The sequence below is a fragment of the Podarcis liolepis genome, assembly GCF_965112155.1.
Source record: "Podarcis liolepis genome assembly, chromosome: 1".
Lineage (NCBI taxonomy): Eukaryota > Metazoa > Chordata > Lepidosauria > Squamata > Lacertidae > Podarcis > Podarcis liolepis.
The window spans coordinates 105,652,573-105,679,874 of record NC_139554.1 but is presented as its reverse complement, the minus strand read 5'-3'; the positions used below and the strand labels follow the sequence as shown (position 1 = coordinate 105,679,874).

At 41.4% G+C, this 27,302-nt stretch overlaps 1 protein-coding gene across 6 annotated transcripts in view; it reads left to right on the top strand.

The window, feature by feature from the left end:
• The window catches only part of CCDC148 (coiled-coil domain containing 148), a gene marked incomplete at its 5' end in the record, with an annotated part of 101,770 nt that extends 81,395 nt beyond the window's left edge, over positions 1 to 20,375 (top strand). For all 6 annotated transcript variants that reach the window (XM_083494004.1, XM_083494001.1, XM_083494000.1 and 3 more), the window contains 4 exons: positions 755 to 873; positions 9,786 to 9,903; positions 17,685 to 17,825; positions 19,255 to 20,375. In XM_083494004.1, coding sequence (XP_083350130.1) covers positions 755 to 873; positions 9,786 to 9,903; positions 17,685 to 17,825; positions 19,255 to 19,407 — 531 coding nt within the window. In that variant the 3' untranslated portion in view covers positions 19,408 to 20,375. The remainder of the gene's footprint in view (positions 1 to 754; positions 874 to 9,785; positions 9,904 to 17,684; positions 17,826 to 19,254) is intronic.
• Positions 20,376 to 27,302: the final 6,927 nt, after the last annotated feature.

Genomic DNA, 27,302 nt, shown 5'->3' with positions numbered 1-27,302 from the left:
GTCCTATTAATTAGCCTTTGCTCAGAGCAAACATCCATAGTTGTTGAATGTCATTCTATAAACATCACAGCCAAATTACCAGCTATGAAATATGGTAGAGTTGTTTTCTATATATCTTCTCATATTATAGTACTGGCTCTTGCTTTCATTGGTGCTAGTTTTGATCGGATAGTTCAAATGCTGCCAGTTTTCCTTATTCTGCTTCCTTTGACATCTGGTGTGTGTGTGTGTGTGTGTGTTTAAGAGAAAAGCAAAAAAATCCAATGGACCATCATTGCATTTGTTGCCTTTTCTTGTCTCTTTCATTCACATGCTCATATCTAGCATGTATACCTCTGGGTGTTTTACTGCTATTTAAATATTGCTCTTTTCTGGATGTGTGGAATGAAACTCTTAGATCAAAGATAACCTGCTTCCTTCTTGATGTTTGCAGGGATAAAGCCGTCTGTAATGCCTGCCCCTAAAAAGGATGGAAGAGCAGAATGCTATAGCAAACACTGCCATACCTAGCAATTCCTCAAGCCAGTTTCCCCCCTCTTCTGTTTGAGAATGTGGAATAGACACTTAAATTGCTATCTTGCTATGGGCAAATAAAACCGTTATTATTGAAACCAAAATTGCCTTTTCACAGTGATAGAAGCCTCCTCCTTTTCAAAGTTTCCTGCTTGGCAGGGGGTTGGACTCGATGGCCCTTGTGGTCTATTCCAACTCTATGATTCTATGAAATTTCCTTTTGTGTTTTTTCAAACCTTAGGTGAAAACGTACTGGGCTGAAAAGCAGCGCAGGTGGAAGGAACTGGAAGCAAAAGATCTTCTGCGTTTGGCAGAATTCAAGAAATTATTGGCTCAACAAGTCATTAAAGATAAGAAAAGGTAAAGTTATAAACAGAATCCTCATGCGGATTATTGACTCATGGTTGGAGAGCAATTTTTAAATTTTGTTTATTTCATAAAATTTATAAAAGATAAAACAGCCTCAAAGCAATACTTTTTAGTTTTATTTACTGATTTTTTTTCTTTTAAAACTGTATTATTTTTATTTAGCATGGCTCCCCAATATAAACACTTTTAGCTTTCAGCCCAATATACATTTACCTGGGGTAAGCTCTCCTGAACTCAATGGGGCTCAGGGCAGTGATGTTAGTAGTTCTTCGCTTTTGTACTTTCCCCTTCTTCTGTTGCTGTGAACCTGAGACAAGTCAATGCTAGGTCTTCTCATGATGTAGGGATTCCTGTGAAGTAAACAACCATCATGCATATTTTCCATGCAATGATTTATATTTTGATTTGTTTTTCCTGCCCTCCTGTGAATGCATTAGACCATTGCTTCATCTGGCCCAGAGGTGGAGAACCTGTGGCTCTCCAAAGATCGTTGGAGTACAACTCTCATGATCTCTAAGCACTGCTTAAGAGAGTTGGGGGACTCTCAGGTTCCAATGACATCTGGTGTGGCCACAGGTTCCACACCTCTGTTCTAGTGCCTTTTCTAAGTATGAAAACTGGCTGTAGCTCTCTTCAGAATCAGGAGACCCTTTTTCCCTCTGCAATAACTATCCTGTAGCTTTTGGCTCACAGCATCCACATGATTGTAGGCTATGCAGAGATCAGCTTTCAAATTCTGTCAGCTTCCATTCAAAGGAAGGGATACCCTGCAGCTTCCCTGTGGCTCTGATAAGGCAGCCTAGCTCCTTTTCTGAAACTCTTTTTTATTATTACAATTCTTACAGCAAGCAAGGAACATTAAATGTCTCTATTTGGAAGGCAATGCTGGATAGTAACCCACCTCTGTTGCATGTTGCTGAGCTGCTTGTTATAGAAATAATTTGCCCTTTCTTTAGACTATGCCTTGTGGTTTTTTCCCTTCATTGCGGCTGTCAATCCATTTGGGGACTGAGAGACTTTTATCTGCAGGTTTTGCCTAAGGCCAGTAAAGGGTCAGGCACGCTGCCTAAATGTTTTCTGTAGTGATCATAAAATAAAATAAAAACTAAGAACCACAGTGATGACAGCAGTTCATACTTAGATGTTGAATGGGAAAAGATGTCTTCAGTAATCCCTTCAATTGAGTGAAATACTTGCCTAATGATCCAGAGTTCAAAAGCTTCAGGCTGTGATCAGTGTCTGAGAATTAATGTCATTGATTAATATAAATGTGTTAAATTGCTGTAATTTAAGCAGGTTACAACAAGGAGGCATTTAGGGGTTGTGAATGGTGTTGAAGCCTGCAATCCTCTACCCACATATGTGGTGATTGAACTCATATCTACTTCTGAGTAGATATGCACAAGGAGGCACTCTTAGGTTTGCTGCTTCCCTTTCCTCACACACCCAGGGCAGCCAGTCTACATTAATTTTCATTGGTGTCCACCACACCTGAGAGTTGCAACATCCAGCTCCCCCTGGATGCCTCCACACCATCACCTTCTAGCTGCCCTTCGAGATTTCAAAAGGAAGTTGCAGGATATGAAGCAGCATGACCGCTTCAAAATGAGCACAAATAATCAGGATTTCACAATATAAATGATGTTGGGAAGGGCCTGTTCTGTACATTATTGTAATGCCAATTTGCCCCTTTCATACCTCTTTAAAACTATTTTTTCTTGAAATCTCTCTCTCTCTCTCTCTCTCTCTCTCTCTCTCTCTCTCTGAGTCTTTTCATTCCTTTCATTTGTTTTTTTCTCTCTTCTTTTTTTTTAAAAGTGTGAGAGATTTGATTCACTTTCCCCTCAGCAATTCACCTGCAGAATTCACCTGCAGTTCTTTCCCAGCTCCAAATTTGAAGTATGTTGAATCTTCAGGGCAACTTATCTTCATTGATCTGCCTTTGAGCTCCATTCATTATATAACCTTTACTCTGAGGCATCAGTTCTGCTTAAAGTATTCACTTGTCAAAGCATTTCCCTCCTGACATGGAAAGCACACATTGCCATGATCTGAGGATTTGGTTCATATTCATGTTTTAAGTGTCAGATGAGAGATGGATGTGAATTCTGCACTTGGTACCTACAATCCCCATATAAGCTCTTCACGGGCACCCTAAATTAACAAATTCTGTGAATTCAACCCAGAACTATGCTTTTGTCAGGTTTCTGGGGGAATGTGCAGTATCCACACAGCTTCAAAATGAAACCTAGCCTTGAAGATATAATGAGATCCTTGTAGGAGATTTTCTACAGAATTTTGAGAAGCTAATTATTTGGGAATTGTAAAAGAAACAGAGGCCATATTGAAAACAAGCTCCTCTCCCATCCCACCCTGCAAATTTCATTTTAAAAGTACATGTATGGAAGTATAAGCCAAGAGCCAACTCCCCATTTTGGAACTCCATCGCATAAGTTAGGAAATGGAATGTGAGATTCAGTTAAAAGGATTTGTTCTCTGTCCACCCATAAGCCAAAGCAAGGCTATGTCAGCATTATCTCTGGGCTAAGATCTAGGCTGTGATCCTATGCATACTTATCTGGGAGTAAATCCCATTGAACTCACTCATAAGATTGTTAATATCACAAAGTTAGATTAATGTTGCTTGAGACTAAAATCCTGTCTGCAGTTAATAACATTAATGATGCAAGTAAGTAACGAGGAATCCATTGGATAAAGAGAATCCCTTGTTCTTCAGGTCTGGCAGGATACCATTTGGAGCAGCTGGGTCCTTGTTATCCCAGCTTATTAGCACTGGGTGGGAAGGGTCCAGGACAGGGTTATGTTGCTAATTGTGGGACCCATGCCATCAAACTAACTCTCCCCATATATACACTATATCATACATATTTAATGTGATTTCCTGTTTCAAGCCTTTCATTTTTAGAGAAGGCTACTGAGTGGGACTTCTAGCTCCATACTCTTCAGATCAGTTTTCTAGAGGCTTTCCTATCTGAATTTTGATCTGACCATGAAACCGAGACTGCACCGGTTGCCTTGAGGAATGATCTTCACCTAGGAACAACGATGGCCTGCTGATGAAGTGTTGGCAACTCAGCTGCAAGACCTGGCAAGCATTAATAAGACTGCTCTTATGGAGTGCTGCAAGTCCAGTCTTGCCTTCTGCCTGAAGCTGCCAGAATAGGCAATATTGTGCAGAGGTTTGTCTTTTGGAGGAATTGATGTGCTAGTGACAGCCACTTCTGCTTCCTTATTTCATACGGGTCTAGCTTGCAACTTCTGGCCATAGTGGGGGACCAGATGCAGATAAATGACTGAAGCTACACCCTGACAGGACGAAGGGTACTGCTGGTTGGTTGCTGTTGTAACAATCACTCCACCTGGCTTCAGAAAAAGGAAAGAAATGGGACTGTAGGTCCTCTCCATCAGCTCTCCTGAAAGACCATCAACTTGGGACTACTCCTCTTCTTGAATTCTTTCCATTCCAGCTGGTTGTTACAGGAACTCTGTAACATAACAAATAGTGCCTACGTTTGGGGTATTTTTACTTCCCTCCCTCCCACCTTCAGGTCCTCTTTCCTTTCCTTTTTAGATTATAAACCTGAGGACAGGGACTGTCTTATCAATGTCAGCTATAAGCTTTATTGGAAGCCTTTTTTCTGGCTGTACAGCAAAATAAAAGTAAATCAGTGGTGGTGGGTAGAAATAATAATAACAGATGGTGTTCAACCACAGCTAGTTTTTCATGTTTTCAGCCTTAAAGTGTTTCTTGATCAGTAAGTTTGTGCGATTGTAGCAAATTTCCATATTTTGAGAACTGGCTCTCACCCATTCTATTCAGTCTGGGCCAAGTATCCATTAGTCATATAGTCATATATCTTCTTCAGTAAATAAGAGCATATATAACAGCACAGCACTGAATTCCACTCTTAATTCCCACAGCAGTTTTTGGGCAGGTTGAACTTCCCTTGCCATTTCCTCTCCTAAGCTGTGGGGAAGTTCTCATTGTTTGTTACCTTCTTGATACCCTGCACAACAAGTGAGTCAGGACCCTGCCTCTCTTCAAGCCCTCTGTGTGTGCAGCATGGACTTTGAGGAAGGGCCATAGCTTTGTCATAGAGACTGTGTTTTGCATGCAGAAGATCATAGGATCAATCCCTGGTTGATCTTGAGATGGGGGCGGGGGGAGGGAAGACTCCTGCCTGAAACCTTGGAGAACCTCTTCCAGTTAGTATCGGCAGTGGTGAGCTATATAAACCCATGACATTTGCCCAGACACTTCCATTATGAAATGTTTCCTCGGCTGGATAATATGCAAAGAGAACATCTCACTAGTGCCTCAATGGTTCCATGCTGTCTTCTAGACACAATTCCAGGTGCCAGTTTTGACCCATAAAACCTATACCAGGGTGAGTGTGATGTAGGCTAAAGTTTCTTTCTTTTCTTTGTTCCATCATGGACTTTGAAGTTACCCATGAGTGCTTGAACTTTATTAAGCATGCATCAATTTGAGTAGTCATCTCAATTGTGAGAATAATTTCTCCCCTAAGGGGCCCCCCAAAGTCTTACCCCAAATACCTGTAAGAATACCCTGTTTGGACTAGCATTTAATAGCCAGGTTTAAGAAAGTGAGAGGTAACTTTTATTTTCCATAACTAAATGTTCAGTTGTGTCTAAGGTGCGCAAGAAGTTACTGTGACTCAGGACCAGTAGAAAGCACGGTGATTTAAAGTGATTATTCCATTGTTATGCAACCCTAGTCGGCTGGCTGGCTGTAAATCAGATAGGGAACAAGTAGCTGCCTGATTTTACTGAGTCTGAGCGTTTGTGTTTGTGAGAAATGATAAATTCACAAATCAAGTTACAAGGTTTGAATCAGTGCTTTGGATATATCTCAGTTGTGATCTTCTTTTTCTCCATGACAGGAGCACAAGCGGTTCTGTAATCTTTAATTTACCAAATCAATTATGTTAAAAATTCAATCCATAATATTTTAAAATATTTATTATGCCATGCATGGCAACAGCCTATCCTGCAAGATATGTTGTTGGGAAGATCAATAATTGGATTTCCCAGTGGTTTTGTTTTTACTTAAGCCGTGGTAGGGTGGAGTGGAGAAGCTACTATTGGTTCTGCAAGGGAATTATTTCCCTGAGAAGGATGGACAACATCTGTGGATATGTATGATTTAGATGAAGAAATACATATGAGAAGCAGTTAAAGACCTCTCACAGCTCTGCTCTTCCAATCATATTTTGAGCCCTGTTGCTGCCTTTATGGGTTTAATATATATATATATTAGTTCTAAGATGTGTTATAAAATTGGATAAAGGATGTTGCTTTGGCCTAGATAACTATTACCTAATAAAGAAGTAATGAGCCAATGGCAAATAGGGGTTCAAACTGTAAAGGACCCGAATATACAGAATAAAACTGAATTTAAAAAACCCTAATTGTAAGTGGTTGTTGCATTAGTAGGTTTTTCTAATCTCATCCACTGTTGAATCAAGTTATGTGGTTTGTTCAAAAATCAGAGTAGCCTCCACGCAAAATGGGCTTGTGTCAACCTATCCTTGCATTCATAATGTTACCTGATGGCACAGAGGAAGTGGTTACTGTTGATTCTGTAAGTAGGGTGGCTATGATAACTGGGATAGTGGTATCCGCTTAGGAAGCATAACATTTCTGTGCTGGTAAATGGTAATGTAGTATGCAGTATATGCACATGTGTGAATAACATACTGGGTCTGTTTGTAATGATTCTGACACAGAATTGTTCCTTTAGAGTAAAGGCTTAATTGATTTGGAGTATGAAGTAGCTTGGAGTATGGGCTAATTGCTAGCCAAGCAAGGTTGTAGATGCTAAGCGTCTGATGTTGCTTTAGGAAGCTGAATAGGGCTAAATGCCCTGTTCCTTGTGTCTGGGGAGTGCTCTCCGGGCAAAGAAAATCAAAGTCTCTTTCATTGCTGCAGCTTATAGTATCACATCAAGCGCCAGCCTTTTGATGTATGCACTTGCCAAACATTCTTAACAAATTGAAGAGTATAGGAAAGTGTTAGAAGCTATAAAGCCATAAATAGGCACTATTGACTACAGTTCTAAGTAATCCCATGTATTGCTTTGGGGAGATTTCAGACGTATTTAATAGGTTATTTTTCAAAATCTAGTTTCAAAAACAGTGAATCGTAATAGGTAGGAGCAGAGGCTGAACTTAGCAGCAGCTGGGAAGGTGGTATTCAAGGGGCAGGAAGAAGTCACCACTGCTATTGAGCAGTGGTGGAATGGATTTCATATATGTAGTAGATATGAGGCAGCAGTGGAAACTGACATCGTTGCTCATGCTGGGCACTCTTATCCAGTTTGGCAGCTGCACACATATGTGGTGCAAACTCCAGCAGCTGCAAACCTCGCCATTCCTTCTGTCTCTTGCTAGTAAGAGTCTCTGACCTTCCTTCCCCCACAATGCTGGCTGGTGCCCATTGGGACTGGTGGAGTGAAAGGCAAGGAGGTCAACAGTAGGTGGAGCTAGAGTCATTGGCAGGTAGGGCTAACTTTTGTCCCTAATCTCCTCCCTGCTGATTTCTACAAGGGCTGTTAAAAAGCAAGAGGGTGGGTTTGGAGGAATCAAGACTAAGGTGTTTAGCTTGCCCTAATGGAGTAGACTCTGCTGCTTCCACATAGTCTCTTCTCAGTGATGGCAGACTCTTCTAGCCTTTGCCCACTTTTTGGCTCTGCCCTAGCCCACTGCTGGTTTCAGCACTACCTATTACCAGCATGCATTTCTGTATTTCTGTTGAAGAAATACAGCCCTCAACAGAAAAGGTTACCCAAGTATGCAAAACTGTATGCAAAACTGGAGTCTTAATCATTTGATCCAAATTCTCAAACATTCCACAGAAGCAGAATGATCAGCGATGGCAATGGAAAAGCTTTCTTGAATCTCTCATTTTCTCTTTGACTGATATCATAGTTTCCCTTTTGCTGTACCTCTATGAATATTTATTTGAGTCAAAATAGGGAAGAGCTTTCTTGGTGAAATATTGTACATATTATAAACGTGTCCATAATGATCTTTTAAAGCTCTTACAATAAACATGGTCCCAAAATTTCCTGTTAAATATGTATGAGACACATTCTGTAAGCCATTTTAATGAAATTATGCTTATCAGAAATTAAATGAATGTGTATTCACAGTGCTTCAAAAGGTGGCATTACTGAAACCAGTAAACTAAGCTCATTATTCAACTTGGTTGTTTTTTTAAAATGTTACTTAACCACAATACTTCGTTAAAACTGGCATGGGGGGGGGAGGAAAGGTCTGATTATGCTTCACTCTCACACTAGGAGATTTCTTTGAAGCAGAAGGAACAACATTATTTCAGGGCATAAGAAAACCTCTGTAGACCATATGAAAAAGTGTGCTAAGCAATGCCATTATGAGGTTCCTCCAGGTGCATAAGGCACACCTACACAACTGACACGTTTGCAGTCCTCAGATTACCCTTGTGTCTTGTCTCCTTAGAAGAATTTTCATATATTCATCTAATTTCCCTCCCACTTTCTGGTAACTTCATTATATTAACACCAGGCATTGCTGCTCACTGGTCAGCCCCACACCCCCTTAAATGTAGATGCTGTTGGAGTGAGCCAGAGCCAAAGTAGATGTGATGTTAATTGTTTGAATCATGAGAGTGGGAATGCTTACTCTTTCCCTGCTATGGTTTTAACAAAACTCACCTTCCCAAAGCTATGAAGCACCAATGACAGCTTCCTTTTAAATGCAAATAGCAGCTTCCCTGGTGTGGGGGGCATTTGTTTAGGACCATTAAGCAACCATGAACTTCTGGTAACTTTTGTCACACAATCCTGTACTTCTGGTGGCCCATAGATGCTCTCCCATTTCATCCTGTTACAGCTTGGTCCACATTATTGCTATGAGCCAGCCCTCAGTCTATGATAGGTGTCCAAATATTGCCTCCATGTATCTGAAAAGCAATCATTTGTACACAGTCAGTTTCTTGCTTTTGTAATGATCTACAGATGTCAAGAGTTAATCTTAAAAAAAAAATCCTTCGGACATTACTTCCATCAGTCTCAAGATTTATTTCCAAACAGAACATTCCTAACCAAGTAGATTAGAACAGAAAACAATAAGAATGGCTATTAAGAATGTGAAAAATATTGAGAAGATGCAGCCGTCATTCTTTCAGCTCTTCTGCAAATATTTAGTGAATTTAGTACAGTGATGCAAGGTCAATGAATACTAATCACTCCAAAAACTAAGAAATGTATCTGTGATTGTTGAAAGCTGCCCAAATCGGATAATCAGCTATTTATTTTGACATTAACACAATTTATCTGGGATTGTCAGCATCCATATGTGATTTTGAACCTTTTACCAAATTTAGAACATTACACACCCAAATCTAAGAAAAGTATTGATTCGATTGTTGCTTCTGAATAAAATCTTAATTGTTCCTAATTAGGGATCTGGAAGGATCTGTCAACCTTGGTTCTTCCAATTTTTCATTTTTTAAATCTTAAATTCATTTCTCTCCATTTCTGGGCCAATTTTTTTAAATTGTTGTAGAAATTTGTCAGCATAGAAATTCTAATACACATATTTTTGTTTTCAATTTTGACTAATGTACAAATTTTTGCAAGCAATTGCCCCTTGTGAACATGATTTAGTTGGAGAACTACATCGCAAAATTCAAGTAAATTAATTTTGAAGGATGTCTGTGTCATATTTTGCTTCTCATATTTTTTCAAAAAGTGCAGATTTGATATGTTCTCCTTTAAATGTGAACTGAAATTGAATTTCTCCCCCTCCCATCCCTACATAAAACTATTAAATAGTATTAGAAGACAGATCATTGACTTCATGTTTTCCTGTTCAAAGAGTTCAGTTTAGACAAAAGCTTTTGGAAAAGCGCTTGATGGAGAAAAGAGAAGCAATACTCAAAGAAGCCCATGAGGAAGAAGAAAGGAAGAGACGTCTTGATGCTCTCAGGCAACAGGTATCTTTTTAATTGTATAACCTGAGTCTTTTTATGTGCAATTTGAGGTAGCAGTCTCTTAAGACATGAAAAAAGGGCTCCTCAATCTTTTTAGCTTTGTTTCATCACTTGTTGTTTGGTTTGTATCTGTGCATGATCATTGCTAGATTAATGCATGCAGCAGACGCTGTTAACAGTGAAATCTAAAAATAGTCTTGGGGTAGAATTCATCACCGCGCCATTACAGACATTGTATCTGTGCAAGCAGAACAGCTTGCCCAGATAGAATGATACCCCCTCCCCTCACCCCATGTACTGTTCTGGGGGTTCCCACAGCTCATTCAGGCAGCCTGTTGATGAGGTTTGCTAGGTGAATTCCACCGATAGTGTGCCCCCCTCCGCCACGTGTATGGATCTAATAGGCTTTTCTAGAAGATAATTTCCACACACTATGATCACCCCACATTTTCAGTTTCATTTTGTTAATATGAGACAGAGCAGCAGTAGATAAGTATCTACTCATAAAATGGAAAGCACCGTACTTTTCCGTGTATAAGACTAGGGTTTTTTTTACTAAAAAAATGTTAAAAGGGGGGGGGGGGGTAGTCGTATACACAGAGGCAATCTCCCCCCATTTTCTAAATGTTGAGTCCCCAAAAATAGGGGGCGTCTTATACACGGGGGCGTTATACATGAAAGAATACGGTACCTTGATAAAATGGACAGGGAATGTTTTGTACCATGTTCCTCTACCTTCAACCAATCCAGATTATCTCTTTATCTATGCCTTTAAGTGCTAGGAATTTTTACACAAATTGCCAGTGAGGGGGCCTTTATATGGATTGGGAGCCTTGAATGGGTTGGTAGAGGGCTTTAATCATTTCCCCCCACCTGGGTCTGAAATTGAATTGGGGTTGGGCATATGGGCACATAGCGGGGAGACGTCGTGTCTGAGAGCATAGCAGGTGCCTGCCTGATCATCCATCCATCCATCTCATCTAATGGACCAAGTCTTACAGCTTTGAAAGTGGGAAAAAGGAATGAAGGCTGATAGGTAACTTTAAAATGTGCATAAACTTTCAGCAGCACAGATTGGTCCAATGAAAGGGGTCAGCTTCCTATATTCTTGCATTATGCATTTTTAAGGGAACCATTTGAATGGGTGGGAAATAATTTTGTGATTTCCTATTAACTTCCGCATCTTCCCCTCCTCTCACCTAAAATGGAAGTCTGACATAATGGATTTTATACATCCTTTATACTCAGCTGTCACCAGCATGATTCAGACATGTTCCCCAGGATTTCCTTGGGTACGGTTTTCAATCTAGAGCGTTTGCAAACCAGAATGAGTCTCCACTCCAACAGTTTGAAAGCTTGTTGTCGTCACTACAGACTGCTTGAATGATGTGTGGAGATGCAAATGGCATTAAAACACACAATTAATAGTTTTGGTTAGTTCTTGAATACAGTGGTGCCCCGCAAGACGAATGCCTCGCAAGACGGAAAACTCGCTAGACGAAAGAGTTTTCCGTTTTGGAGGTGCTTCGCAAAAGGAATTTCCTATGGGCTTGCTTCGCAAGACGACAATGTCTTGCGAGTTCCTGCTGGTTTTTTTTCTTCCCCCCCTTTTTTCTAAGCCGCTAAGCCGCTTATCAGCTGATCCGATCAGCAGATAAGCCGCAAAAAGCCGCTAAAAGCCGCTAATCCGCTAATCCGTCAATGGGCTTGCTTCGCAAGACGAAAAACCCGCTAGACGAAGAGAATCACAGAACGGATTCTTTTCGTCTTGCGAGGCACCACTGTATAATGTTTTGGGTTGGCAGCATTTATAGTTTTTGAAAAAGGAGAATGCTTAACTTCTCTGCAAGAAACATATTCCTTCATTCTTCCAGTAAACCCAGTTACTTGAACTGTGTCAGAACTAAATGCCCAAGAGCACAATTCTATGAATGTTTACTTAGAAGTAAGTTCCATTGTGGTCAATGGAACTTACTCTCAAGGAGGTGTGCATTGAAATGAAGCCAAAATAATGTTGCTGATTGGTCGGAGACTGCTCAGGAATAGACAGAAGTTGCCTGCCACTTCACTTGTGACTGTGTGAACCAAGCGAGAAGATGCAGGAAAATGTGCTACAATTTCTGTGTTGAACATAACATACGGCTGGGAATGCAGAGAGCCTAGAAAGGGCTTTGTCCAGCATACCTGTTTATATGACTGTGGGTCAGATAGTTATGGAGGCTGAACTCAACAAGCATAAATCAGTACCAAAGCTATTATAAATCCCACTTCTATATGTGAACTCACGGGTACTTATACCTGGGAAAGTGTCGGTCGCTTAAATTACTTTGAGCTGAATGGGCCAGGCTCATTGAATGCTGTTTTGACCACAAATGTTTTTGTAAATAAGCCAGACAAAAGGCATATCCCTGTAATATTTCAAAAGCTGGATGGAGAATTTAAGATTCATTCCAGCCACGTGAGTGTATAACAGCATGCAGTGCCTAGTTTCTTCTTTCCTGACCTAAGATGACTGCATTCTTTTTGCATTTGTCGGGAGTATTTTACTGATCTTTTTTTTTTTCAAACAAGAAGTTAAAGCAGAGCTTGTTTGGGTTTTTTCCAGCCTTTTTATGAATCTGCTGGAGTGTAATTATGTTTCTTGGTGTTACTCCTTTCAGATCATGACTCAATTTCTGTTTTCAGCTGGAGTCACCACATTGTCCCAGGTCTGCAATATGTCTTGTGTGGGGCAGGGTGGGAAATGAACGGGCTTTGGCTTGAAATTGCCTTTCACTTTTAAAATATTACACTATTTCTTAGTTTTGGAAGGTGTTTATTCATCAGGCCCTAGCCCACTCATAGGGGGAAACTAACCAAGTGCTCAAATTGCGGCAAAATGTTAATTTGTCAAGAGCATTGGTGTGGCTTTGATTCCCCCCCCCCCTTGAGGTTTGCCTTTTTAAGTTGCAGGATGTGGTTGATTATCTAAATACTGATCTAGCTGTAGTTTATGAGTGCCATTTTTTTGCTGAGAGGCAGAGAGTGTCCTGGTTAAGGCCCTGTGGGATCCCATGGGTAGAACTGATAGCAGTCCTGCCCTCCAAATAGATAACTGCTCAGCCTCCATTCTGACCACGTTATTAAAATTTTGCATGGCACATCTGAACTATGCTTGGGCAGGGAATATGTGCAGGCACAGCAGCAGCTATGGCTGCTGCAGGTGCAGCAGTACTAGGAAGAATCTTAGGTTCTAGGGCCAGATCAGAGGGGCAGGGGAGGGTCTTCTTATGCCACTGCTAGATCGGTTGCACTGGTTAATAAGCTAGCGGTCCAACAGAACCATTTCTCTGTGTGTTCATTCCTTTGTTTTTAAAATTACCGTATTTTTCTGTGTATAAGACTAGGGTTGTTGTTTTTTACCAAAAAAAATAGGTTTAAAATTGGGGCTCGTCTTATACAAAAGCATAACAAATTGCTTCAAGCTTGACTACATCGCTTAGATAAAAAGAAACAACCACCACAGACAATTTTAAATTAATTCTTTTCCTGCTAAGCATCCTTTCACGAGACACTACTTCAATAAGAACCCACATTTTAAACCTGCAGTTATTATTCTCACCAGTTAACTGACTTGCGGTTTTTGTCATAACTGAATTGTGCCTTTACTGCTCTTGTCCCCTTGCAATTGGCAGGCTTTACACTATTGATCTATGTTTTGGTCCCCATGATGCCATCCTCTTATCTGTGACTTCAAACTGATACAAACAGGATCTGTTTCTGGAAAAAAAGCCACATCCAAACTACTCCTTGGCTTGCTCCTCAGTATTTTTTCTTGCATTAGTCACTTGATTAGATATGTCAGCAACTGTGCTCTACTTCAGATTGATTTATACTCAGGGCTCCTGCTGGGTCCCCCTCCCCTCAAAACACCATTAGCCTATGTCTACATATACTGAATGACAACACATTCTGCAGCCTAAAAAACTGTCTCAGCAACTTGGCGCATAGTGTATCACGAGGAGAGAGGCAGAGCCAGTGTTTTGAGGCTGGCAAATCCAGGGTCAGTTTGCATGTTGAAATTATATGATGGTAGTTTCCACACAGCAACTATAAAAGACCCCTCTCAAGTGGTGTGATTTTGTAAAAGGTTATTTTTCAGGTTCCAGAGGCATATAAAAGATCCGCAACTCATCTTTTAAATTACTCTATATTCAATGTAGCTCCTTTCAGATGTGGCATTATTGCAGGAGTGTTTGGGATACAATGCGAAGGGAACAAGTCATTTTTAAACTAACAAACAAACAATAATTTGTTGCAGACTTGTGCTGCAGAAGTGAGTTTGTATGGCAGCACTTGAGCGAGAATCATACAAGCCTTCTGGTACTTTTATTTCAGGTGCTTATCTACCGTTTAATATTCAGAATTTCTTTAGTTCTGCGTCCAATGACCATCAAAAAACACAAATGTGGAAGGAAGGGATATGAAATGGGCAAAAACCTTAGCTTGGCCTTTGCCAACTTGGTGTCCGCCAGATGCTATGAACTACAACTCCCATCAGCCCCACCCAATGCCGCCACGCTGGCTGGGGCTGATAGGAGTTGTAGCTCAAAACATAAGGACGACAGCAGATTGGTAAAGGCTGCCTTAGCTAAAGAGTTAAGCCAGTCTGCTTGTTAGCTTTCCCCCCAGCCTTCCTGTGGTGAATGCTCAATCCTATGAACCTCTAAAGTGACTCATCAAATAAAACCATACATAAAAGGGAAGTTACCAGCTGCCATCGGTCTGCTTTCCTGTTCACTTTTATTCGATGAAAGGGCTTTTACAGAAAGCTGGTCCCTGTTCACCCTTAGTGTTGTATGAATAACTGAAATATCTGAATAGAGGAACCATCTGAGGTAAAGGAAGCTATGTTTTACTATATGAAGCTCGTGTTTACTTTGGAATGCCAAGGACACAGAAAGAACAGCTAGTATCAGTTCTTGGTAGACCCCACAGTTGAAATGGCTAAGGATTGGGTTTTCCAGTGGGTGCAGTTAATTTTAACCAACTTCCAATAATTCCAGCTGGACGCCATTTTTGATGGATGACTCCCGGCTATGTGCCTGAATCTGCAAGAGCTGGCTTTTAAAAGCTTGCCTAGGTAGTTTTGGATTTCTTTTCTTTGTGTTTGATATATGAGGCTTCCTTTATGTTACTTTATTTCATTAGTTCAATTAGTTCAAAGACTTCTTTTTCCAGAAATGGCCAAAGGGCCATTACTACAGAGAAGGTTCAGAAGATTATTTCAGTGCACTGAAATAAGGCTTGATGGGCTCACAGGACTGTGTGGACTAGCCTGCCTTGTCCCTGCAGTTGGTGGGCATTGGGGTCTCAAATTTCAGCTGTGTCCTGTGCGATGCCAAAATTTGGTCTCCCTGCCTCTCAAGCTCCATTTTAATTAATAGTTATGGCACTCTTGAGGCTCCATGCCCAGTGTAACTGAACCAGTCATGCTGCCCTAAATATGTTAGATTCTCAGGCCGCAGGCAGAGGTAACTGGCCATTCTCCAGGCATTCGGCTTGAGATCCTAGTTGACCTCCCCGTCTGCGTCTCCCGGCAGGATACAGGCAAGGTCTCTATCGGCGATCCCACTCAACGTGAGAGGGACACACCCCTCCTCCCTCCTTCCCTCAGGGAGGGGGGAAAGAGTCAGACAGAAATCTATTTACATCGCTTTATTTCTGTCATTGCAGCAGTACAGAGAAACATGTCTGCACTCTCCAGCCTCCAACAGTAGAGTGAGATTAAACTCCACCCCTGTACTTGCAGTACAGGTCAGATGACACTCTGAGCTAACGTCCGGTGCTCAGTACAGTGAATAGACTGCCCCTTTGTTCCAATAGTACAGTCCCAAACATTAACATCCTGTTTTGCATTCCAGGCAGCTGCAGCTCGCTCTTGCATTGCTGCTTTTTCCTGACAAAATCGGCCTCTGGTCTCTACCACTGATGTGTCTGGCCAATGTGTGTTCATAGTCCTCTTACACATGAGGAGTGGTCCAGGATCCCACCCCACATGGAGGAAAGCTATGCGAGTACATCAATATGCACATAGAGCCCCTTCTAACACACTCTTGAGTGCATGGATTATGGAAGATTGTGGCCACTGGGTTCAGCAGTGACAAAGGCAGCATACTCAGCCTTGTGACCTTCTTCTGTTATTTAAATCTGTGGAGGGGAGCAGCATAACCCCACCCCTCCCCAACAGAAAGTCATTAAAATTGTATATCACCAAGTGGTACAATCCGTGTCCTCCTATTTCATGATTAAAATAGTACTTTGTATATAATATTGCTTCCATCGATTCCAACCGTGATGCTGTTGGTTCAAGGAAAAAATAGGTATAAAAAGAGAATTCCTTGGATATCAAGATCCAAGCTCTCTTTGGTGAGAGAACCTCAACAGAGATTTAAAATCACAAAATATGCAGCAAAGTAAAGCATGAAAATACAGGCTGTTAGACCTTTAAAAATATGCCCTTGTGAGTCCCAAAACTTCCCTCTTCCCCCAGCATAGGAAAATACCACATGTTTAGTAAGTTAAAAATTCATTTATTTGCAAAGTCTCCAAAGGTCAGGTTTGTGTGCTTTTCCATACATCAGTCAGTAAAGTCACGATAAAACTTTGTTTAGTTCCAAAGTGGTGAAGGTTCCTAAATTATTGGTATAGGAACACAAGAATGACTTGTGAGAGCCATGTGGCTAAGCTGCAACAACCAACTTAGCCTCTTCGCCCACTGAGTTCATCAGGTAGACTAAGATACAACAATATGTTCCTCCCAAGGTGAGGGGGTGTAACCCATGCTAAGCCTAGCAGGACAGCTTACTCTGTGGTCTTAACCCCTTCATGCATTAATTACACTTCAGCATGTTGGTTATATGAGACTCGTTATCCCACAGATGCTACAATGATGATAGTTTTTTTGGCAGCTGCTTTTTATTATAATTTGCAATTTGTGTGGTGCGAGGGTGTGGAGGAGTGAAGCCAATCACTTGTGTGCTTCATTCTTCCCCCTCCAGGCGCCTAAAGGTGTAGCCAGAGGAGGCCTGGCTAATAGGTACAATATGTGGTAAATGCTTCCTTGAAAGAGAATGAAGTTTCAGTGAGTTTAATGCTAGTCATGATGAGACCTCTATATAAAAGCCCTTGTTAAATCCCTTTATATCTAACTGTGCTGGATAATTTCCAGCTAGTCTATTTTTTTTAGGTAAGGTGCTTATGAGTGTGGTGGTTCCTCAACTGCAAAAGTTCCTGGATAATACTTATTACTTATATGCATTTCAGTTTGGTTTCCAGCACGTATTCAGGACTGAGATAGCCTTGTTGCCCCAGGAAGCCTATCTACACTAGGTTGCTGAACAGGAAGAGTTTATTCCTGTTTGTTTTTCTGGACCTCTTAGCAGCTTTCAGTACTCTCAAGTATGGTATTCTTCTGGACCAACTGGATGTGGCTTTGGGGACACCTGAATATTGTAGGTATGGAATCATTGGTTGATTTATTCTGACAAGCAGTGGCATTTCTAGAAGAAAGAACTTACTTATCAATTCCATAACTTTCATTCTTCAAACATACTGTCTTCCTCCTTTTCTGCTTTAGCATGTTTTCTCTCAGACCTTCCTAACTAGGTGGAAAGAATGACGAAAAAGATCAAATGGTGCGTCCTTTGTCTGCTGGACCTCCTGCATGGAAACAGGAAGGTGTGATCTTAAGGTTGGGTCGCACAAAATATTTGCACTGCTGACGATTTCCACATCTCTCTTAGGTTGCTGTTGTTGCAGAGTTTGACCCTGCGAGAATGATGGCTGACACAGTGGCATCTAAAGCTCGGATGGGCATTGGAACAGAAGAAGAATTTGTTCTGCTAAAGCCTCTGTTTGAGTTGCATACATTCACTAATGACCAGGTAGTTGCCCATCCTGCCTGATGTGTGCACGCACATCCACACCAACAGCAAAAAGGTTAAATGCAGGGAGTAATTATGCTTTGTGTGGGAAACCACTAGAGGTGGGAAATATAGGTATCTGAAACATAAAGAACTTCCCCCCATTTTTAGGAGTCTTTTATTGGGTTACAGGGTAGAGTGTCAACCCTTTTGCATGAGGCCAGTTTTGCTCAGCTCTAGAGCTGCATTTAGGGACACGGGTGGCACTGTGGGTTAAACCACAGAGCCTAGGACTTGCCGATCAGAAGGTCACCGGTTCGAATCCCCGCTACGGGGTGAGCTCCCGTTGCTCGGTCCCTGCTCCTGTCAACCTAGCAGTTCGAAACCACGTCAAAGTGCAAGTAGATAAATAGGTACCGCTTCGACGGGAAGGTAAACAACGTTCCCGTGCGCTGCTCTGGTTCGCCAGAAGCGGCTTAGTCATGCTGGCCACATGGCCCGGAAGCTGTACGCCGGCTCCCTCGGCCAATAAAGCGAGATGAGCGCCGCAACCCCAGAGTCGGCCACAACTGGACCTAATGGTCTGGGGTCCCTTTACTTTTACCTAGAGCTGCATTTATGCTGTGCTTGGAGTCTCATGTTTGTTTAAGGATGTCTGAACACCCAAATTCAAATCAAGGAGGCACTTCTCTATGTACTACCTTTCTCTACTGTGGCTCTTGCTTACTTTTTGCCCTGTTATCAGTTCCTTCTGACCACCATTGTTGCCTGCCTGCTGCAATATTTTTAGTCTGCAGCAGCCAATATTTTTAGTCTGCAGTGGCCATTTGTCTATATAAGCACATTACTATATTGTAATAAGATATTGGAAGGCAGATTTGGGATTTAAGTGCCCTGAATTTGCACCTACAGTTGCATGCATGTTACCATGCACTGTATTCTGTACCTCTGTGTTCAATAGCTGTTCAATAGGTGCATGCCCTACTCCCCAGAAATATCTAGGCATATGTGTCATGTGGAGATTCTACTGTATATGTTTCTGTAATCCAAAACTATCCATACACATCTGGCTAATACCAGATAGGCTAGTATGATATATGTTGCCTTTTTAATAAATGGTACTGCAGTCAATGCTGATCCTTTCAAGATGACTCGCTCAAAATCTGTACCTACAGATTCATATACAATGGTACCTCAGGTTAAGTACTTAATTCGTTCCAGAGGTCCATTCTTAACCTGAAAGTGTTCTTAACCTGAAACACCACTTTAGTTAATGGGGCCTCCCACTGCTGCTACTGCTGCACCGCCGCACGATTTCTGTTCTCATCCTGAAGCAAAGTTCTTAACCTGAGGTACTATTTCTGGGTTAGCGGAGTCTGTAACATGAAGTGTATGTAACCCGAGGTACCACTGTATATAAACATCCTCTTTCCCCCCCCCTTTTTAACAGATCATTTCCGACACCCGGGTTCGTGTGGAGTTAGCTCTACGAGAAGCTGGACTACATAAAACACTTTACGCTCAGGAGCTTTTGCCTAAAATCCCTCCGCCCAAACTTCCAAGGAAAGACATGGAGTCCGTAGTCTTTAAAATGTACAACTAGGCACTAATCAAAGATTCAGAATCTTTTGGAATAGTCTATTAAGAATCCTTGAATAAACTATTTTAATTCAGGAAATAAGTTGGATACTAAGTCGTGAAGGGTTCTGTTACTGTGGCTGAGTCATGTTGGTGAAAATGTATTGCCAAGAAGTGCTCATTAGACCGTTTTAACACTCCCCCACAATCTTGAGCACTGCTCTGTTGACAGCACATTCTTGGCAACACAGTTTACTGAAGCTTCAAGTCTAATTATTTCAGGTGAAATCATTCTTTTAGATGAAAATCTGCAAAGCAAAACTGCTGGAGACACGCATCCACGTAGGAATGCACCGAATTATTTGCATCGGGGTAGCCAGCATAGAGCCTTCCGCATGGTAATGGACCACATGTCAGTCAAGGACAATGGAAGCGAAAGTCCAACAATATCTGGAGAGTAGCACGTTGGCTACTCCTGGAGTAGAGTGTTGGACTTGAACCAGAAAAGTCTGGGTTATACATCTGTATGCAGCCTTTGACTTCTCCCCCATATGTCTCCTTTATCCTTGAAGTAACTTTCCAGCCAATAGGAATCTATGGAGATGCAAATGCCATGTCCTTTTTCGTCTTGCATGTAGAACATTCCGCAATACAGGGACAGCAAAATGTAGTTAGGTCTTTAGTGGGGCATATTTCCTCCAGATTGGGTTTGCTTGCTTATTAAACCTTGCACATAAAATCTAAAATGGTTTGCAGCACCCGCTCAGTAGTATCCCACATCACTTCCACTGCATGTTGCATAACGTGATTTTGTATTTTTCCAAAAAGAGAATATGCACTATTCTTGCTTGATTATTATTATAAATGGAAATATAAGCTTATACTCCACTTGTGGCAGACAATTTGATTCATCATGTTTACTGCAAACCAATCATCCAAACAATTTCATTTTGCAAATTAGCCCTTGAGAATAAATTACAAAATTAGAAAGAACATTTCAGCTATGGGGGTCTTTATTATGGCACAGCAAAGAACCCTGTTTGTTCTGCTAGATGAAAGTGAACTTGATAATTCATTTCATTTTATAACACTAAAAGCATTCCCAGACCTTATGCAGCATGCATATGAAAGATATGTAAACAAGGTGCATAAAATCTGTAGCCTGCCAATTAGCCACAGTTCAAACAATTTATTTCTGGGATTAAGAACTGGATGCAGGTTCCGTCTTGGCAAGTTGTGTGTTTGTGTGTGTGTGTGTGTATACACACACAATGTGTATGCCATGCAACAATGTATTTTATAAGGCTCTGTGTGACAGCTATCTTTTTGATGCAGTGTTTCTAAATTTTGCAGCCTCACTTAAGGGACTGGGAAAATAAATTGTAGAGCTCAGTGCAGGCACATTTCAAATGTCAGTCCCAGCCCTACCATTTTCTCAGAGGATTCAATTGTAGCTGAGAGGCACAGCCCTGCAGGTCCCAGCAGGGCTTAATCATAGTTAAACAGACTTGATGACTGAACACGATTTGTCCTGGTTTGTGCTGACAGCCAAGTCCTGGTCAACATCATGTCATTTAACTCAGTTGTTCACAGTCATTTTCTGACTTGCTAGTTCTCCACTGTATAGAAAAGCCCTACGGGGAATTTTGGGAAGAACTCTACCGTGAGGAGGAAGCTTCTCTGTTAGAGTTATCCAGCCTGCAGAGAAAAATACCACCATTTTACACACACACACACACACACACACACACACTCACTCATACTCTTATATAAACACACAGCTCTTATGGTCCTGGGTATAATTTCATGAACCTTCTTAAGCTTTCTCAGTGCTTTGTGTCCATGTAAAATGGAAAATGTGCATGAATCCGATGAGAGAATATTTCAGAGCAGGGATGACTGCTGAGCTTGTGATATACCCAGTTTTGCTTGTGTCGATTTCTGTTGAAGTACATGCAGTGCAAACTCTGAGGAAGTAAACAGCCCTCTTCCTATTTCAGCAGCCCCAAATATATGGTCTACTAACTATTATTCTAGTTAATCCTATCTGAGGTGGAATGTGAATTTTAAAGCAACTGCTGTGTTAGGTTAGGCCTGGGCAACGGTAGTGACTCATAGCAATGATAATGCCCGGAAGCAGTGAATAAACACAGACAGAATGTTCCCAGTCACCATCATTCAGGAATCTGTCGCTGTAATTCTGAGTAGGACAGAAGAACAGTCCCTGGAGCTCAGGAAAGGGGTTTGGAAGAGGTAGCTTGCTGGGTCCAATTAAAATAGCTTCCTCAGCTATTTTCCTTCTGGTTTGTTCCCATCTTGTTGAATTCCTTTTCTCCCTTCAATGAATGTGGCAACCACTTGGTATATAAGGATTCTGCCTTTCCACAGAGATTTTCTAGGACGGTGGAAGGTAACAACATTGAATATGTCATAATCTGGAGGCCTGGAGCTGATTTGCATGGTTGAGCTGCATGCAATTAACATAATTTGCATATCATTTTCTTGAACAGGGTTGATGCAAAACTACAGATGGTGGACTTTCTGCAGCTGAGTTACTCAGAAGATTTTGAATCACATTTGTGCTGATTTTCAGGTTATATTTTTATCGGTACATGCAAAGTATGTGTATACATGTCCTTAAGATCATAATGGGTGTATGGTTCAAGCTCTATGTATATAAGTACTAGGGGCTGCCGCCGCTGCTCACATTACCCCAGTGCCCTTGCTAACTCCCAAACCCCTCCCTTTACACTTCACACAGTTCACCTCTATGCCTTCACAGGTCCCTTAAGCTCCTTCATCCCCTCATGGCTCCTTCAACACCTCACAGCTCCTCTGTGTCCCTCTAGCCATGCTTTATTCAGACCTCTGCTGTTGTTTAAAATGGCCGCCTTCAAACCTGCCTTCCCTTTTGTTCCCTTCCCCCATCGTGGCTTCAGGCAAATCCAGGATTCTGATAAGGCACTAGAATTCTTTCAGTCGGGATAGATAGATAGATAGAGTGTGTTTGTATGTGTGTGCATGAGAGAGAGAGAGAGAGAGGTGGGGGGAAATGTACCAAGACTGGCTACCATTCTTGCCACATGTTTCTGTGTCCTTTAAAGAAAGGCCATTTCCACAATATCAGAGACAACCCTATTATTAGGCAAACCCCTAGCTAGTCCTCCTAACCCCCCTGACCATGCCCCTGTGTTGGAGGACAGAACTGTCCTGGACCCCCTAAACCAGCCTGCTGCTAACCAATTGCTTGTCTAGTCAGTTTCTGTACATGGAACAAGAAGGAGATGCCATCTTGTCATTTGCCTCAGATACCAAAATGGGACTGACCACACAACAGCATGACTCTTTAGTGGACTTAAATGCTGATTTCACATGGCACTTAATATAGTAATAATTCTTCAGCGGCTGTCACCATGGACAATATCCTAAATATAAACCTTAACTTGGTTCTTGGTAGCATCACGAAGTGTAAAGGATGTTGTATAATGAGGTCGAGCAAAACTAATGTGTAATTGTGAGAGGTTGGCGTTGGAGTTCAAAGGCAAATGTGAGAATTTGTAAAACCTTTGTTCTTGTTCTTTCTATCTATTCATAATCTTCTGATCAGTTTTTTATTCTATCTCTGCAACTATCTAGCTGCAGCTCTCAAGATGATTGTGCCCGTTCATTCTATGTGTGTAGGCTTTGGGACAGCAGTAATTGAGGTGGTAGCAGTAGTGGAGATGTAGCGGTGTCTGTGAGCATGGAGCAAGGGTGGGGGGGAAGCTATTCCCAGGTTCCTATTTTTAAAAAGTGACTTGTGGCATTTACAGAACCCAAGAGATGAGACAAAAGACATAGCAGCTATTCTCATTTGTTTTCTATAGCACTAAGTTGCTCCTGTCTTTCAGTGGTTTTAGCCAATGAATGAAGTCACAGAATGATTAACATTTTGGAAAGCCAATTGCAACAAAGAGAAGGCTAGAGTGGAGCACTCATTGTCTTGACCCTGCCTTCTGCAGGTTTTTTCTGGTGGAGAGGTTATTGTTGCCCCATAAGAATCAGTTCAAGTATCAAGACTTTGTGATTGAGTGTCAGCTCAAAAATGACAAAGGTAACAGCAAAGATGGAAACTTATGAACTTTCCAACTCAGGTCTTTCTTTTACCAAAAAAATGTCATATCCCCTCTACCAGCCTTACGCTAGCTTGTAAGCATTTTAAAAATTGCACTACAATGCAGATACAGGTCATTACTACCAATTTACAGGGGGTGGGGCTATGGCCAAGAGAGTGTGGAATACATTAGCCCTGCCTGGTAACCTGGTTTATATCCATCTTGCAGGGGCTGGTGGAAAATAGAGCATTACATCCTTAAGTGTAGGCCAGTGTTGTTGTTCTGGTGTGTTGGGTTTTCTTTTAGGGAAATATTGTGTGTCCTCTGAAGTTGGCTACAAGAGAAGTGCAATTAATTACGGGCTGGAGGAGATGAAGGGAGCCTGGGTGAAAATTGGGGTTTTTTCCAAAAGGAGGATGGATGATAGATTCCAAGCTAGAGGCCTGTTGCTTAAGACCTTCCACTTCTCAAGAAAAAGGTGGAGCCTGTTAGGGGTGATGAGGCCCTGGAGGAATTGAAGGTTTCTGTCCCATCACAGGCTTCATTGATAAAGCAACTGCTCTGCAACCTTGGAGATCTGCTGCCAGTCAGTGTGGGACAATACTTAGCTAGATAATGGTCTGAATTGGTATAAGGCATTTTTCAATGTTCACTTGCAGCTCTTGTGGGGCTGCTTTGCCTCCTTCCCCCACCCCCATGTCCTGTATGCTTGCTGTAAAGATCTGGACATGAAAAATACTCCTAAACGCTAAGACAACACACAGACCAGCCTTCTTCAAAGATCGGCTTCATGGATCAAGGCATTGAAGTTCTTCCCATCTGTTAAATCATATAGGAATAGAGAAGATAGGAAAGTCCATTAAAATTTACTTTCCCTATATATGAATTCTCTGGTCATAAACTGCAGCATGTGTCTCTACTGGAAGTAGCTGTTGTTATGCTTTATCATATGAAACATCCCTGGCACACATCAGTAATCCAGCGGTTTGGCAATAGCGTCATATGCCCTGCAGTCAGAGACTGCAATATGAACATCAAAGTCAAAAGTATTTAAGCTTTAAGGTGTAGACAAATTAACCAGCCAGGAGACATTAATTGTTGACGAAGATCCAAAAGGTCAAGCATTCCAGTGACATGGAATCCATTTTGACGACCTTCATTTAGCCACACTTGTTTTTTGTTTTGTTTAATGCATAATTGCTTCAATAAAGCAGGTAAAAAGGCTATAGGGAGGTTGCAAATGTACTTTGTAAAAATCTGAAGAAAACTAAGAGCATTTTTCGTCATGGTCAGCCCAGTGATAGTGAATTTGACAAGGACATAGTTTAAATCTATAACCTATTAACTACAAAATCGTTAAAAGTATCGCACCATCAGACAAAGCATATTATCGTAACCCATACATTCTTCTTTTTGCAAAATATGTCATTGTCCCCCCATTTCCTTTTGGCTTATCTGCTGAACCTTAACATTCTCTTCACCATGACATAATTCCATATGGTACTGCTGCCATCTTGTCCCGATTGCTGGGTGAGGTGTGCCGAAATGAAGATAACATATGGAGGAATTAGTTTTTCACTGGCACTGGCGAGTTAATGATAAAGTGTAGGGGTTATTTTTTTAAAAGTACAGTGTACTCCCACAAACCTTGGGAGAAAGCTCTAAATTCATGCACTCTGTGAATTGTGATGGATGCTTTGTTCTTTGCAATTCACTGTACAGAAATTACAGCTTTCATTGCAGCATGGCACAGTTGATTACTGCAATAATCTCTGACTTCTGCAGTGTAGGCTCTGAGGTCTAGTTTAGATTTCAAATAAGAAAAAAAAGTTTTATTTCTGTTCCTAAAATAAAGCACTCCCATTTTACCCACTGATCTAGAATTAAAAGATCTGCACCTGTGGACGTTTCCATAGCTGCCCCCAAACAAATGGTCTAAACATGCTTCCTGGGTATTTTACAATGGGGAAAGCACTGAATCATAAAACCAATTAAGAGAGGTGGAAATATCAGCAGTGATCAAGTTCATTATTCTAAAACTCTGGAAATGAAAAGGAAGGAATGTACTGTACTACACAACAGGTAACTAGTAGCCCTTGATTATTCCCTCTCTCTGTGCCCCTAGTGGTCTTAGCCCTTAAAGCAATCTAGTTCAGCCTTACAGATAGAAAACGCTATGTTTACTGAGAAGGAATTATCAACAGCCACTACTTTCCTGCTGGGTGACATTCAAATGACTACTGCATAAGCTGCTTCCAGCTAGAGCAGTGGTGGGGAACACTTTTCAGCCCAAGGGCCACATTCCCTTCTGGGGGACATATGCCAATAGTGGGTGGGGCCAAAATCAGCAAAGTAACGGGTGTGACTCTTTTCTACAGCAGCCTACATTCCAGTCAAAAGTCATAGCCTTCTGTGCGCACACACAAGCACTTCAGGAGGGCATGGAGCAGGAACAATGGTGGTTTGACCTTGTGCATGGCTCAGGGAGAGTCCTGATGCTTGGACAGAGGGGCCTGGAAGGGCACATTTGGCCCCTGGGCGTCAGGTTCCCCACCCCTGAGTTACAGCCATGAGCAATGATTGATGACGTTGTTTCAGTGCTACTAGGTTTCTCCATCTCCTGCCTGTTTAGACCTGTAGAATGCTTCAGTGTCTGTTGGCCGTCATCATTTCAAGGGTCTGACAGAGAGTAGACAACAGCATGCTGTTTGGTACGTGTACTTTGGGGTATATAAAATAATAATAATAATAATAATAATAATAATAATAATAATAATAATAAATTATTTATATCCCACCCTCCACAGCGGAAGCCGGGCTCAGAGCGGCTAACAACAGTAAAATAATACAGCATTCTAAAATCAATTCATTATAAAACCAGTTCAAATCAAATTGATGGCAACCATTGGGCTAGAGTTCTGTGAAGAATTACAAAAGGAGGGGGTCAGGCTGTGGCTTGGCCAAAGGCCTGGTGGAACAGCTCTGTCTTGCAGGCCCTGCGGAAAGATGTCACGTCCCGCAGGGCCCTAGTCTCTTGTATAATATAATCAATATTCCAAGAAAAAGGTACCTGCCCTTTCCATCACATTTCTGCCACTCCCTGCATGGCTAATTCTAGTCATACTTTTCTATGTATGCCAGCTTATAATCATTTAATGATGAGGTGTGGCTAAGAAATTGTTAAAATAAATGAACAGAGTGCCAAAATTCACCTTCTAAATGCAGCCTAAGTGAGGCATATCTCTTACTGTAGAAGAATGCATTAACCCAAGAAAACATTAGTCTTTTTTTGTGTGACACCACTGCTCTGAGGCAACTGGGCTACTTTGGGGCTGATGTCATGATTTAAAAATACCGTCTGGCCTTGATTCATAGGAAGCAGTGTCTTCAGGGTGCAACTTGATAAAAGAGATGTCATGAAAAATTTGGACTCCTGTTTCACCAAAGCTATTAAACCTATATGTGTAGTTAGAAACTTGTTTTGCTGGTGGTTCCAGACTGTTGCTATTTTCGGGTGAGATTCAATCACATACCAACAAATTCAGGTTGCACAATAGAAACTGATGTGGTGCTTTTGCACAACAAACCCACTTTCTCCAAGAGTCCAACAACTGAGGATTTGAACCTGAGTCTTGTTACTGCTAGTCCAACAAAGGAGATTAAAGTAAGGGAGAGAATAAAACTCTAGAATACACTAAACATCTTTTTTGCAAGTGCCATAATATGTTTTTGTGCCCCCCTCTGTCTTTTAAAACATACTATATTAAAGATTTCATGAATATTTATTAGATAAACGATCACTCCCCACCCCCAACAGTCTTTCCTC